We start from the raw sequence: 14294 nt of genomic DNA on the forward strand, positions 1-14294 counted from the left end.
GAGTGAGGCCGCCCCCCAGCTGCGGACTCTTCTGGGGCCGAGTCTAACCGCAGCCTCCAGCCGCAGCTCGAGGGTCTCTGGGCTGCCGGAACCCCTCTGCTCCTTCCCTTCGCGGCCCGAGAGCTCATCTCCGCAGAGATGCTGAGCGTCCGCTCCTCGGAGGGAGACTCCCTGGGGAGAGCCCGGAGCCTTGTTTCTCCCCGCGGGAAGGAGTAAGCACCTGGTCTCTCCCCCTTGCAGGGTGCCCGAGTGGCCCGGCACTGGATGCGGGGACTGGCCGACAGGTAGAGCTATGCTGGGCACAGCTACGGTGCGACTCGTGTGGTAACGCTGCAGCAGCTTCTTGCTGCTTCGCTGAGGGACAGAGCTTCCTTCAGCAGCTGATGGAAAGCCCCACCCAAGCTCTCCTGGAGGGCACTTCGGGCAGGTAGACTCGGATGCCTGAGCAATGAACGTCCCAAGCTGGGGAGGTGGTGATGCAGGGGGCAGGCACGTGCCCTGCTGATGGCTAGTCAAGGAGCTATTCCCTGTGGGCTGATTGTGGGAAACGTCCCTGAGTCTTTCTTTCTGGCTGTTCCTCCTAGAGGCACCCGGCAGTAGGTGTGAGCTGATCTAGCCTGGCTCCTGCAGTAGTCTGGCTTTCTGGTGTCTGATGATGAGTGTGACCCCGACCAGGGGATGCCTCCTGGACCTGCCCTGGGAAGACATCTTGGTTCCTCATATCCTCTGTCATCTGCCACTGCAGCAGCTCCTGAGCCTGCAGAGGGTCAGCAAGTCATTCCAGTCTCTCATTCAGCTGTACCTGGCCAACATGCGCTGCTTTGACTCAAGCCAGGTATTGGATGACTCTGAGGCTGGGGGAGGCAACAGATGTCCTACTGCTCTGGAACTAACAGGGGAGCATCTGTCTATGTGGGGAGAAGAAACCCTTGGCAAGGAGGGTAGTTTCTGCTCAGGAGCTTGGGCTAATGGCTCAGGTGTCAAACTGGACAGATGGGCTCAGGGAGGAGAGGCAGTGATTCAGGGCCCAGCAATGCCAGTGTCTTGAGTAAGAGGCCCTAGGAGGAGTAAGCCTGGAAACTCCACCCAGGCTATTATGGGGCACTGGCTGGGAGAAACAGAAGTTTTGGAGTGCCATGTCCTTCTCGAAGGTTGTGCAGTAGGTTGGGTCTGATGGGAGATAACTCTGTGCTTGGTCTTCAGGGAAAGTTTGTGCTATTCCTGGGAGCCACTGCCTGGGACTGGGAAAGACTAGAGTAGCTGCTGTTCTGAGGACACAGAGTGGTCTAGCAAAGAGATTTTTGGAAAGCAGAGGTGTGGAGCTCATCATGGGTATATAAATGCAGAAGTGATGATCTGGGATGGAGAAACCAGAGTATGATCTATCTCATCTTGTGGCAGTAGCCTTGGCATGAGGTGAGCAGTCTGATGGTAGGTTTTGCCCTGGGATGAGAACAGGGTATGGCTTTGGTCACTACTGTCACAGCAGAAGAGAGAAGGGGAGAGAGTATTTGGTAAGGATCAGGCTTATCTGAAACCCTGGGGGGATGCCTCATTCTTCCCTGGTTCCCCACGCAGATTGGACCTGCCATCCCTCGAGCTGCTTTTGTTAACCTGTTGAAGGACAACGAAGTTCTGCAGCAGCTGGCACTCCAGAACTGCTCCGACTGGCTGACAGACCAGGAGCTGCTCCCAGTCATCGGGCAGAACCACCACCTGCACCGGATCCAGCTGAAGGGCTGCGCCCAGCTCAGCCGCCATGCGCTGGTGGCCATCTCACTGAGCTGCCCCAGCCTGCGCCAGCTCTCCCTGGCTCACTGTGAGTGGGTGGACAGCCTGTCCCTGCGCAGCCTGGCTGACCACTGCAAGGCGCTGGAGGCTGTGGACCTGACGGCCTGTCGCCAGCTGAAGGACGAGGCCATCTGCTACCTGGTGCAGAAGTGCAGCAGGCTCAAGTCTCTGTCACTGGCTGTCAATGCCAATGTGGGTGATGTGGCAGTCGAGGAGACTGCCAAGTGCTGCCCAGAGCTGGAGCACTTGGACCTCACAGGGTGTCTGCGAGTCAAGAATGACTCCATCAGGTACTGAGCAATGTGGGGATGGCAGGTATTTGGGGTGGGGGGAGGAAGAGAACCAGAGAGGAAAGTCAGATCTCTTCATGCTAAAAGCAGTGAGAGCTTAGTCTGGGAGAGAAGCCACTAGCAAGCCCTTCAGGAGAGGCACTGTATGCTACTGCCAGCAAATTTCCCAGCATATCATGGAGGGTAGGTCTGGGATCCAACCATGTCCCTTGACTTTATCTCATACCACCATGGTGCTGCTCCCAAAGAATGGTGCGTGTGGCCCAGTCACGAGCACTGGGCTGCTGCGAGTAGAGAAGAGTGTGAGTGGTGCACTTAGAAGTCCTGACTTGCAACTTGTATGTGCTCTCTTTCTTGGCAGGGTCCTGGCTGAGTACTGTCCCAAGCTGCGCTCGCTGAAGGTCAAGCATTGCCACAACGTGGCTGAGTCCAGCTTGAGCATCCTCCGAAGCCGTGGGGTGGAGCTGGATGTGGAGCCTCCGCTGCAGAGGGCTCTCGTTCTGCTGCAGGACGTGGTTGGCTTCGCCCCTTTCATCAACCTTCAGATCTAGAACTGCTGCTGCTGGGGAGGGGGGGACTGACAATGCTGGGATCCCAGAAGGATGCCTGAACTGGCTGCTGTTGAGACGTGCAGAGGGAGAGGTCAGTCCCGTTGGTGAGGCTGGCCTGGGGCTCCCTCTTTCCTCTGGGGCTGTTTAGCAGCCACTGAGTGTTCGTAAGTGGACTTCATTGGTGCCTCTGGGGAAAGTAACTCCCTCTGCAGTGGCATGGAAAGAGCGAGTGATTTGCAGGAACACCATGGTGCTGAACAGGCCTTGGTCAGGCCAACTAATAGATAGGATTTATTATTTGTTGTATTTTAAATCTTTAAGCGGCAGCTGTCCAGAAAGCAGGGGAGTGTTTGATGGGGACTGTCCCCTACGGTGGGTGTGCAGGGCATGCCAGCAGAGCTGTGGAACAAATCAGGCCAGCAGAAAGAATAGCTACCAGCCCTCCTCTTGGGAGAGGGCAGGCCCCTCTGGGCTCTGAGAGGAGGGCAGTGAGCCTAGCTCCAGCCCACAGCCACTGGCCAGCCTGGCATCAAAGGACTAGAATGGCCCCAGTGCAGGCAGTGTGTCTGCCCAGGCCTAGGGTGCTGGTTTAGGCTGGGGCAAGGTGGGAGTTGTTTTCATGGGGAACATGCTCCTAATGGCAGTTAGACTGACAGAAAAATGCCAAACCTAACTGTCCTGTCACTAAAAGCAGTTGATCATTGTCATTTGTTTCTTCCAGCATCTGACTTAACATTTTAGTAGTGCCCAGGCCTGCTACTGTATTTTGCTCCCTGCTGCGTGGCTGGAGCTTTGACTCTCAACAGTGGTGAGAAATGGAAGGAGCACTGACTCTGCTGTCAGCTGGAGTTTATGGGGAGAGCTGCAGATTGTGTTGGCAGGGAGAGCCTGGTTCTGGAGTTGAGCCTAAGCCCTTTTATCCGCTAGGCAGTTAATCAAACAGCAGCTGCATCTTGAGAATGTGAGGATGAGAGTAATTAGAGGATGAGAGGATGACCCTGCTCCCGTCTTTGGCCCTAGGAAGGACTGCAGGCAGTGTCTGTAAAGCATGTGCATGCTCTGGCTGAACTACACACCAACTCACATCATCTTTATTAATACTGGCACTTAAAGCAACAGTGCACAAAGACTTGTTAAAAAGGTTGCTGCAAAAGCACATGCCACATCTCAGATCTAAAAATGTCCCATGCAAGGAATAGCAGAGTATGCCCAGGCCCTGGAGAGCCACTGCGGTGTGCCCCTGGGGGCAGAGGGATAGCTACACAAGGAGAGAAGTCCCCTCAGCCAGGTTAGCTGAGGGAGCTGAAAGCAGTGTCTTGGCTTCCAGGTTGGTTCAAGTTAGTGGCAGGTGGAGTCGCCTCATTCCTAGCACCACATATCCATCCTGCCATGCCTGGCAGTGAGGTGGAAAGCTGAAGAGCAGAAGGACCTGGCTGTCAGTGGAACTTGTACTTCCTGGCTGGTTTTAGACTGATGTAGGTTCTCTTCATCTCCTCGCTCTCAGGCTTCTTGATGTCTTTGTACCTCTCTCCTTTTGTACTCACCACCTGGTTATCAATATAGCGGATCAACTTCTTGGGAGCCTAGAGAGGAAAGATATTAGCACCAAGTGGATGGACAGCCACACTGCTAGAGAAAAGGAGGGGGCAAGCAAAAGCAGAGCTGCACTATGGGAGGTGGGTGGGTAGGCTGCTTTACAATTGTCTTGTCTTGGGAATCTTGGCCAAAACTGGGAAGGATGCTGTCTAATGGGAGGGAGCAAGAGCCACGGTAGTCAGAAAAGGTAAGAACTGATAGTCCCTGCAGCACCTTAGCTGAGCTAATCTTCCTTCTTTGACTGACAGGTTCTATGAACAGACCTGCCTGTGGCCTGTTCCGTTGTTTTTTTGGAATTGCAGCCTGTTTTTTTTAAACCTTGTATGGACATTCAAACTGCTGGTGAGCTGTGACTGGTCTGCTTACCTCTTTGGGTGGAGCTGGCCGATGCGTTTTCTGATCGTCTGCACTATCCACCATCATGTACCTGAAACACAAGAAGCACTTAGTGGGCACTGTAACATATACTGCCTGGGGCTACTCACAGCCTATGTCCCTACTCCCCAGGCTGGTCAGTGGCTGTGCAGCGTGTCCTATGTGCCTAGATTGCAGCTAGGAGAACTCTGGATGAAATGGGTAAGAGGTCATCCTTCTGGTCAGAATCTAGCAGGATTCTCCTGGAGTAGCATCCTTAGCTGTATGTGAAGGGTATTGAAAACTCAGGTGGTTGAGAATGCTGATAGCCACTGCAGAACTGAGAGGGGTACTGAGGTCTGGTGTGCTCTGCTTTGCTCCTTCTCAGTCCAAGTTATGGCAGCCAGATGAGACATAGGTGAGATTACAGGACCAATCTGTCTGCTTTTGCCCTGAATGATGGTGTTCCTTTCACATTCCTCCTACTATTTGACTGTGACACAATTCTGTGCTGGAAGCAACTTGATAAAAACATCACCTCATTTCCTATGTAACTGAAACATCAGGGTCCAAGCATTTGCTTGCTGTACTGCTGAGTTGCTACTCTGAGAGTTTGGTGCTGATTTAGCACAGCTGACCATGACTTCTCCCTCAGTAGTTAGTATAGTTGCTCTTGTGTATCTTCAGCTATGGCGATCTGCTTTCTGTACCTGTGCTTGAGTGATGTTTAAAGTACAGGATGTTGCCAAAACGTCATTAAAGTGAAGTTCTCAGAAACATAACAAGCAGCTGGTGCTTTTTTGTTGCCTTGCCTGTCACTCTGAAATGAGCCTGCATAGGAGATGGGCAAGGACAAGGATTAATACTTCTGCCTGGATGCTGTTCTGCCTTGCTTTACCTTTCCTAGCCCATTGACTGTTTATCCTGTCCCTGGGGAGAATGTAAAGTGGAAAAGATGTGGCTGGATAGATGTGTGGAAGCTGTATGCCTGCATGAGGATGCTCATGAAAGCTGAGATCTTAAAGCAGATCGATGAAACCACAGTGTGGGTTCTCCCACTGAGAATTAAATGCTTTTAGAAATGAATATAAGTAAACTAATCTAAAGCTACTTTGATTCCCAGGAAGTCCACAGGAGGAATTCAGAGAGGTTTCTTTAAATGCTTTGAATTCACACCTTCAGCAATTGAGATTTAATCTTCTCAGTGCTGTTGTACAGGCTCTCTTGAAGGTATCCTTAACCTTATTTGGACTGTCCAAGAATGGAGGTATGAATGAGTTACTACACGTCACCATGTGTTTTTTACCTGAGCTGCAGCGTGATGTTTGTGTCTTGAACCTTTAACCAGGACCTCAGCTAACAGCACTGTGACTTACACTTTATCTACAGAACTGAAACCATGCATGCAGCCGTAGTAGTGCTGTGACCCAGCTGGTACAGGTAACGTGTTTCTGTGTCAGAGCTCTAAAAGAAACCAAACCTGTTCTGTTGTTTGGGTTTTGTGGCCTGTTTGTTTGTTGGGGTTTTTGTGTGTATTTGCTTGGATTTTTTGCTTTTTCTTTTCTTTACCCCAGCCGATGATTGTATTTGCGCTTAGATGTGTTCAGCTAATATCCACCCCTACTTCTTTAGAGACCTCACTGTTTCCCAAATTGCCACCTCTTCATTTATTTGGAGCAAAATAAGGGGTTCTTTGCTGCTGGGTACTTACTTCTGTAGGATGACCTGTTTTAGTTCCTCATGGTTGGGTGCTCTGCGAGGCCGTGCCAGTTCCTGGGGGGAGACAAGCTGGTGTGTGAATAGCACAACACAGGAGTGTACAGCTTACCCGCTAGCTCAGTGAGCCCAGCTGCTGGTGGAACACCCCAGCCCCTGTGGGAAAGGGGGTGCCAGCCACAGCTCCACTGGGGTCCTGGCTTGGTTGTGGGCACAGCTTAGATTTCTGCTTGTAGCAGACAGCTGTGGGACCTATGTGTCCCTGAGCAGCTCTGCCCTGCTCCTTGGCCCACTGCCACCCAGGTCAGAGTACAGTACCTTCACACTCACACCTGCTGGGCCAATTTCCACCTTCTCCTCCACAATTAACTGCACTGCCTCTTCCAAGTTCCCCAAGGCCATGGCGAGAGCCTTCTCTGCCTGGCTCACAGTACAGGCCGGGAACATCTCCAGTAGCAGCTCCACCCCATCCTTCAAGTCAGCGCCTTCCTAGTTGGAGCAAGAGACAGAGGTAAGTTGGGGATGCAGTGAGGAGAGGGCTATTGAAAAGGGCCTCTGGTTTTTCAAGGTCAGGAAATTCAGCTTGCCCTTTGCTGAAAGCTCTCTCTCCTTACCAGCATTACTAAATCTGATTCCTGAAGCCAACAGGTGTGTTTGGAAAGATAGACCACCTCCTCTCACTGTCCTTTAATCTCCTCCCTCTGTATTTCAACTTGCTTTAAAGTAGGGCTACTGTGAACTGACTCATCTGTGTGGCCATGCTTAGGAGTGAGCTTTCTGGACCCTGTGGTGCGAATGTCTGACTCCTGCCCACCTTGTGAAGTTGTATGTACTTTGATTAGAAAGGAAAGGGCCTGCTAAACACTGACCTGAGGCTACACCAGGAGGAATCACCATAGCAGCATTTGCTAGAAGGCTGTGGACACAGAATGATTGTACTGCAGAGCAGGAACAGATCAGTACTGCAGAAACAGCAAGCAGGGCATTGGGGGAGGAAGGTGGGGTTGATGTGGAAGGTGCTGCAGTACCTGTAGCTGCTGTGGGATCTCTGAAGGCACTGGGACAGGCTCTCAGCCATTACTCTGGCTCACCCTTTCCAGCCACTGGAAATAATGAGCCAGAGCATTGGCTCACAGTCTGTCAGCACATAATTTTCTGACAGTCTTGCTCGGCCATATGATGGAGAAGATCATGGACACAAGTGATGCTGTGTCACAGCCTATGCTGTGGTTCCTTCCAGAGCTGGAAAATGCCCTCAGGTGGTGCTGGTAGCCTAGTGCTGTGTGACTGTCCCCAGTGCTCCTGCTCCTCTGCGGGGTACTCATACCTGGGCCCCGGCTCCGTCTGTTAGAGTGCACAGTCTTTCCCCGTTGCAGACTCCAGCTCCAGGCTCCTGGCCCTTGGTGAGGTCTTCAGAGGGCGCTTCACTCCTGCTTTCCACAGCCTTTTGGCCAAGTTTTTCTTAAAGACACAGTGATATCTCCTGAGGAACAGTCCCACTAAGGATAGAGCTCTGTGCTTTCTGTTGGCATTAGATTGCTAGCGCATTGTGTGCCAAAGCAAATCTCTCCTTAAGTGACAAGACTTGGAAGCACTACTGTTTCTCCTGCCCTCAGCAGGGATAGCTGTAGCTCTGCTCCCACTGATCTGCAGGAAGCCAGTGCTAGCATATGCTGGAGTGCCTGAGTTCTGCATTTCCAGGCTGTACAGGGTATGGGCTGCTTGCAAATTCAATTCTACTTTTCAATTCTTGGTCCGCTAGTGCTTCGGTTGTGGATATTTCCATTTCTAAGAATTCCCTGGTATTTGCTCTATCTTTGAACTAAGGTGTAATTTTGATTTTAAACTTGGGAATACACTAGGGTAGTCCCCAAGCTGCATGCAAGCCAGCACATCCTGTGATCAGGTTACTCTGATGCATCTCTTTTTTTACAGGCTCTTTTTCTCATTGTAGGAAGAACCATTCCACTTTTATTCTGTACTAAGACTGGGATGGTGCTTTCTTTCCACATTCTGGCTACATCAGGATCCTCAAAGGGTAGGATGCAGGGGAGCAGAGCAGAGCAGTAGATTTTGTCAAGTTCAAGAAAGCAGCAGGTAAGATAAAAGACAGGACTGTCTATTCTACTGTGCAGCCTTCTGGCAAGACAGCAGTGATGTTGCTAGACCAGCAAAATTCAGACTGGTTATGTCCTGGAAGGTTTAATATCCAGGCACTTCAGCCTGTCTGTTCTTTAGTGGAAAGTACCCATGGGGTTGATTGATACAGCAATCCAGCTGGTCTGTGAATGCTGAGGTTAGAAAAGGCCATTGGCACAGTGTAGTCTTCCGTAGTCCTGCATAATGCAGGTCAGAGCACATCACGGATTTTGCATCTGTGCCAGGGTTCATGGATGAACAGGAAGTGAGTTTTGAGGATGCCCAAAGTCTAGATGTGATACATGTAGTCAGCTGGATACTCTATTTGATGATGCACCCGAGCAAGGCTGCCCAGTGGTAGTGCCACATAGGCAGATGGCTATCAGAGGCAGGCAGAAATCCTCGCTTTCAGAAGTAACCTACGGCAGAATTTCAACAAGCAGCCCTGAATTGGGTATTTCTTTCTTATTACTCTGGATTTGATCTCAATAGAGATATTTGGAGAATTGATCAAGTGTTTTTCACTCCAGTACATCTTGGACAGTATTCCATGACTCCAACCTCCCATCTGTTGATATGAAAAACCTGACTGAACGTTCAAAATAAAAACCCCAAACCTGTCAATCAGTTCAGGCTACCTTATGAGTTCCTAACTGTAGCAAACAAGTTTGTATTTTATTCTGTGACATTGTTCAACTCCAAATATTAAGACTAAAAGCATGTACAGATCTTGTGCTGAAATTGTTTGTGTAACTCACCTTTGTTTCGAGCTTCACCAAGCCTTTCTGAGAGGGAGAACATCATTTCACAAACATCCCCACTGCAAGAGACAGAAGCTGTATAATTAGCTTGAGGAGTAAAAGCACTAGCCTATCCTACTTGGATACCATTTTACAGAAAGATAAGGCTTGATGGGAAGTCCAGTAAAATCAACTGGTATTTCAGATGGCCAAGGACCTACCTGCAAACTATATTAGGATTTGCATCTGTGCATTCAGGCAAAGAGTGACTTATCATGATGGCTCAGGTTTGGTACTAATACATCTTTAACTGGGTATAACAAAAGAATTTGTAGTACTGAGGGGCTTGGGGCCAGGCCCCCAGAGTGTGGCATGCACATATAAACCAGTAACAATCACATACCTGTGGATTTCTGCAAAACCAGGGATATATGCCTCCATCATTTCCACAAAGGTATCCATGTCAAAAGTCTCTTCAGAGGACTCTGGTGAGCCCAGCTCTTCCAGGACACCCGTGATATAAGAGAAGAAAACATCATCCATCCCACTGGAGACAAAGAGAACACAGGCAGCAGGGTGAACAGGCCCATTTTTTCCTTTCTCTCCATCCCCATTCTGCCTAACCTTGTGTCTAATACAGCAGCAGAAGGACCTATGTGAACTGTATGTTATGAGGAGATACCACCTGTGAGGCCAAGTCGCAGGTGGTCAGTGGTTGAGAGGGAAGCATTAACAGATAAATAGTGCATGTGGTCCTGCTTCCTGGGCAGCACTGAATGAAAGCCCCAGCTTGTGTTCCAGAGGCTGTGCTCCTGTGGGTGCTTCAGCTGAGCTAACCAAAATATTCCAAGTACCTTAGCTGTTCTACATTGACTGGTGTTTCAGGTGAGGTCATCATATTTTGTTAAGTTACACTTTCTATGGGATGCAGTGTTCTCTGCTTGCTGCTCTCCATGCTTGTGTCACTGCTGCCACCAGCTGCAAAACCAGCTGCTGTGTTCCAGCCTCAAGGTGGCTGTATCTCTGCATGCAGGCAGAGTTCAAAATGGGGAGAGGCCTGACATAGATTATCCTGCTCAGAAAGCCACGTGGGAGCACTGTGGAATGAAGGAAATCCCATATTCTAATGTGTATTACTGGACAGGAAATTAATCATCTTGGTCATCAAAGAAATGACATTGCTAGATTGCAATGCTAAACGATAGTTTTCCAGCATTCCCATCAGAGCCTGAGCAAATTACCTGCATCCTGGATCTGACTTAAAGGAGAGCAAGACAAAGTACAGGCAAAGTACAGAATTCAGTATAATGCACAGAGTGACAATGCAGAGTTCAAGCTGGAACAAAGATACTGGATCTGCCTATCTCAACATACCTGAGATCTGCTGCAGGGACGTGGGACTGGATGAAGCGCGTCAGCGTGTCTTGAATGATTCTTTCAAGCTCCATGTCTCTTTAAACCTTTTTCTTTAAAAAAAAGAAGGAAAAAGAAAACTCCATGTAATTTCAATAAAATCAAAATGCAGGTATGGTATAGGTAAGTGTGCTCTTCCCATGGGAACTATTCACAAACTCCTCCAATGTCTTGTCATCTCCGGGTAACAGCGGGCAAAGATATCCATAAAAAGCTGCAGTATGAGGATCCACTGGAAAAGGGAGCCCAATATCTTGGGCCCTTCCTGACTCTGTTCATGCTGTCAGTATGCAGCTGTACCGTACATTTAAAATGTCCCCTCTCAGAAGCAAAGCTGTAAATTCAGATGTGTCCAGCTGCAGGACTGCCGGGACACCTTCTGAGCTGGAAGACTGTGCTGTCCAGTGAGGAAGAAATGGGTAGTGGGCTTGTACACTCAGTGCAGAAAGGGGTGGACCTTCCAGCTAAGAGCATATGCAGTGATGCTTGGACTTGACTCAGGAATGAGTAGGAGGAAGGGTAATGTCTCCTAAAGAAAGGACATCCTAGAGCATATTTTACAGGGACATACCAAGCAGGGCACAGACAAGTAGTCTGCCAGCCAAAATATCAAAGGTCTCCAGGTCAGGCATGGGCTGCCGGTGGAATCCTGCCCGAACAGCAGCCTGTTGTTGTGCTCAGTAAATGAGCCATTCTACAGTTGATACAGCTGCAACAAGGGGCACTTGATAACCCAAAACTCAGGGGAGTCCTAAGAATCACAGAGCTCCTACAGAAGCAGTGGCAGAAAGGGGCTACCCACAGCCCTGCTTCAGCTATCAGTACTGAGCCTGGACTGAATGGAGTGGAAAAAAAGCTGTTTCTTAACCATTCCTTCCCCTTGGGGTCTACAGAGCTGCTGGGTGGACAAATTTGTGGTATAAGCACCAAGTTCTTCCCAGGAAGGCAACCAACCTTGCATTCAGAGAAATTGGTATCGTCATTGGCCAGAGAGGTTCCAAGGGTCATCGTGCTCCCATCAGTGCAGCTCTCTCATTTCAACTACACTAGGACCTGACCAGGCCTGTTTGACACAGAACTCATGGACCACTCATATAGGTTGCTGACAGACAATTCTGATTTCCCATGGGAATCAGAAAGGTTTGGTATTTCCCTAGATTAGCTTCCCTAGATGAGCAGCTAGCAGGATATAAACAAAACCACTGCATGACACAGCCAAGTTTAGAATTACAGAACTTGGGACATCAAAACGCCTTATGTATTATACCTTCAAATGCTACACTTTTTCTAGTGATGACCTACAATAGTTAAGGGGAGACTCACTAGAAGAGCTTATGCTATGTGCTGAGTTTTGTGTGAGAGTGATTTACAATGCACAAAATTATCTACAACCCAGAGGCAGGAGAAATCACTCTCCTGAGAGCTCAATTTTCCTGAAAAGGTGTTACCTGGCTTCTAAACTCCCAGTCATAATTGCAACGTGGATTTTAAGATCACTTCACTAGTTGTCACTGGTTCAAATAGATCTGTGAAAGTCTTTCTGCATTTCCTGTTGCTGCAATGTGGGTTCTGTGTAACATGTTGCACAGGATTTATTTTTAAAAGCATATGATGAAATTATACTCTTATTGCTCTGCTCACAGCTACAGCCTCACAGTTTTGCACTGTCAGAACACAAGACCTTCAGCTCTTGGAAATCCTCGTAACTTTTCTGACAAACCCTGGTCTTTGAACACTGGGGTTTATTATTAAAGAGTGAGAAGTGGAGCACTGTATGTCATCTCATTAAGGCAGGCTTAGTTTAAAATACCAGGAGTGCTTACTTGATCCACATAACATCACATGGCACATGTATTTCCTCACCTCAGGCAGAGAAAAGTGGTATCAGTTCTCAAACTGTGAATGTGAAAATTATTCATTTGCTGTATTAGATACTTTGGCCAGCATCTCAACAGGGTGTCCCACCTTACTGTCAGTGTTGAGAACCCAGCAATCTCAGCAATCTCCATCCCCTTGCATTCTCCTTCCCAACACATTAATGTCAAATTTAGTTTGTTGGTTTTGTTGGTTTTTTTTTGTAAAACAAATATAGAAATAATATCCCTCTAAAAGTACCATTGTCCTTGTCGTGTATGAAATAGCTACTTATGCTATATTGAAGAAAAGTTGGTATGAATCTCTCTTCCTCAAAAAAAAAAAAAAGGGGGGCGAGAATCCGAACTGTTTGCATACAACTAGATTGTTTTGGAAGGCTCTTTCAACTCCAACTTCAGTAATCATTCTCAAATGGTCAATGTGATGGAATGGGAATGACTGTGAGCCTTGGACTTTTTATTAACAAGATAGATCTGAGCAATTTAGAAAATATTTCTGAGCTAAGGAACTGCCATTTGGATGTATATCAACTTTTATGGGATCATAAATTTGACTAGAGGTTTCTGCAAGTGGAGGAGGTGGGTGTTGTATCCTTGGATGTTTCTCAGAACAGGTTAGAGAAAGTTTAGGTAAATCTGATCTGGCTGAGGGATTGATTAAAGGTTCATTTAGCTCAAGTGTCAGTGATTATTTTTATGTGAGTGAGTAATGGGACAGGGATGGCTCACTGAGCTCTCTCTGAAATTTTTTTCTGAAAAAGCAAAGAGTATGTCTTATGCTGCTCGGTGTGTCTGCGCTTGGGGAAGTGCATTTATCTGGGATATAAGGCCCTCTCAGTGCAGCCTGTGACATACAGGCTCAGAGGAAACTTCTCAAAAGACATATATGCAGGGCAAAGAGTGAGCTGTGGCTATACTCCACTGAACTACTTTGGTGGCTTAAAAGAAAACTTTCCAAGCTAAGAGACACTTCACAGACAATTTCAGTGCTTCTATTTTTTGTTTTTCTTACTAAGGAAGTCCCTGAAAGGGCTTTCACAGTGTGGTTGCTATGGGAAAGCAGGCTGAGGTCACTGTGTGTGTTAACACAATTAACTGCTTAATGCTCTAAAATTGAAATAAGACTTGTTTATAGCTTAGCCCCAGTAAATTACAGTAATAGAAGATAGTAATGCCAGTAGCCAGACTCTGCCCTCCCCTCTAGATCTACACTGGAAAGCTGCACTTGGGTACTCTACTGACACAGGGCCCTTACCAGAGCAGATGTGTCACCTGTGCGAGGTCTTCGGCTCACGGCCAGTGCTTATGAAGTCACTTCAGTGCCTGCAGAGGAGTCGACAGTCCATCCTATGACTGCCAGGCCCAAGCAAGGAATGAGGGAGCCCCTTTATGGGAAAGGAAAGCTGCATTAGCTGAAGCAGGAGCACAAGAGAATCATTCTGTATACTGATGTCTTTATGCTTTATGTTACTTGTGACCATTTCCCCTAATGCAGATGATACAGCCTTATTCTTTGGAATAAAATGTACTTTGTGAAAGGATAGCATGGTTGTGAGAACAGTGTACCTGCCAACGCTCAAATTCACTGTGATGTCGTGATGTTTTTCAACATCCACAGTACATGTAGCAAGGTCAGCAGTGGTCCCTGCACATCACCAACGTATTCCAAAAGCACTGGTGGCCTCATCGCCATGGCCAAGCAGAAGTTGTTTGTCGAGGCTTTAAGGAGACCGGCGGGCGAGCGCTGTGTGTCCCTGCTGCGCAGGTCGCCAGGGCCGGAGCTCCACGGGGGAGCGGCAACACCGGCTGGGCAGCCCCGGGGCGGCTTTC

The 14294-nt window shown here is 48.5% G+C and overlaps 2 protein-coding genes across 2 annotated transcripts; one reads left to right on the forward strand and one right to left on the reverse strand.

Annotated features, from left to right (window-relative positions):
* The first annotated feature begins 584 nt into the window (after positions 1–584).
* FBXL15 (F-box and leucine rich repeat protein 15) lies at positions 585–5364 on the forward strand. The gene is made up of 3 exons (XM_008643738.2): positions 585–835; positions 1579–2081; positions 2443–5364. Exons 1-3 carry the CDS (start codon positions 653–655, stop codon positions 2630–2632), a joined length of 876 nt encoding a protein of 291 aa, XP_008641960.1. The 5' UTR covers positions 585–652; the 3' UTR covers positions 2633–5364.
* On the reverse strand, positions 3697–14280 carry CUEDC2 (CUE domain containing 2). Its single transcript, XM_008643739.2, has 10 exons — positions 14031–14280; positions 13720–13849; positions 10552–10643; positions 9581–9724; positions 9196–9257; positions 7626–7759; positions 6617–6787; positions 6294–6355; positions 4595–4655; positions 3697–4215 (listed from the first exon to the last, which is right to left on the reverse strand). The coding sequence occupies exons 3-10, from the start codon at positions 10623–10625 to the stop codon at positions 4069–4071; spliced, it is 855 nt and encodes a 284-aa protein (XP_008641961.1). The 5' UTR covers positions 10626–10643; positions 13720–13849; positions 14031–14280; the 3' UTR covers positions 3697–4068.
* Between the last annotated feature and the right edge of the window lie 14 nt (positions 14281–14294).

This window comes from Corvus brachyrhynchos, unplaced genomic scaffold (assembly GCF_000691975.1).
Source record: "Corvus brachyrhynchos isolate BGI_N302 unplaced genomic scaffold, ASM69197v1 scaffold61, whole genome shotgun sequence".
Classification (NCBI taxonomy): Eukaryota; Metazoa; Chordata; class Aves; order Passeriformes; family Corvidae; genus Corvus; species Corvus brachyrhynchos.

Bases quoted from the DNA above. Each gene is read 5' to 3' on its own strand.
- FBXL15 (XM_008643738.2), top strand. From the start codon at position 653: ATGATGAGTGTGACCCCGACCAGGGGATGCCTCCTGGACCTGCCCTGG. The intron at 836-1,578 runs GTATTGGATGAC...TTCCCCACGCAG, and splicing joins GCTGCTTTGACTCAAGCCAG to ATTGGACCTGCCATCCCTCG. The intron at 2,082-2,442 runs GTACTGAGCAAT...CTTTCTTGGCAG, and splicing joins GTCAAGAATGACTCCATCAG to GGTCCTGGCTGAGTACTGTC.
- CUEDC2 (XM_008643739.2), bottom strand. From the start codon at position 10,625: ATGGAGCTTGAAAGAATCATTCAAGACACGCTGACGCGCTTCATCCAG. The intron at 7,760-9,195 runs GTGAGTTACACA...TGTGTCTTTAAG, and splicing joins TGGTGAAGCTCGAAACAAAG to AAAAACTTGGCCAAAAGGCT. The intron at 6,356-6,616 runs GTACTGTACTCT...GTCTCCCCCCAG, and splicing joins CAGCAGGTGTGAGTGTGAAG to GAACTGGCACGGCCTCGCAG.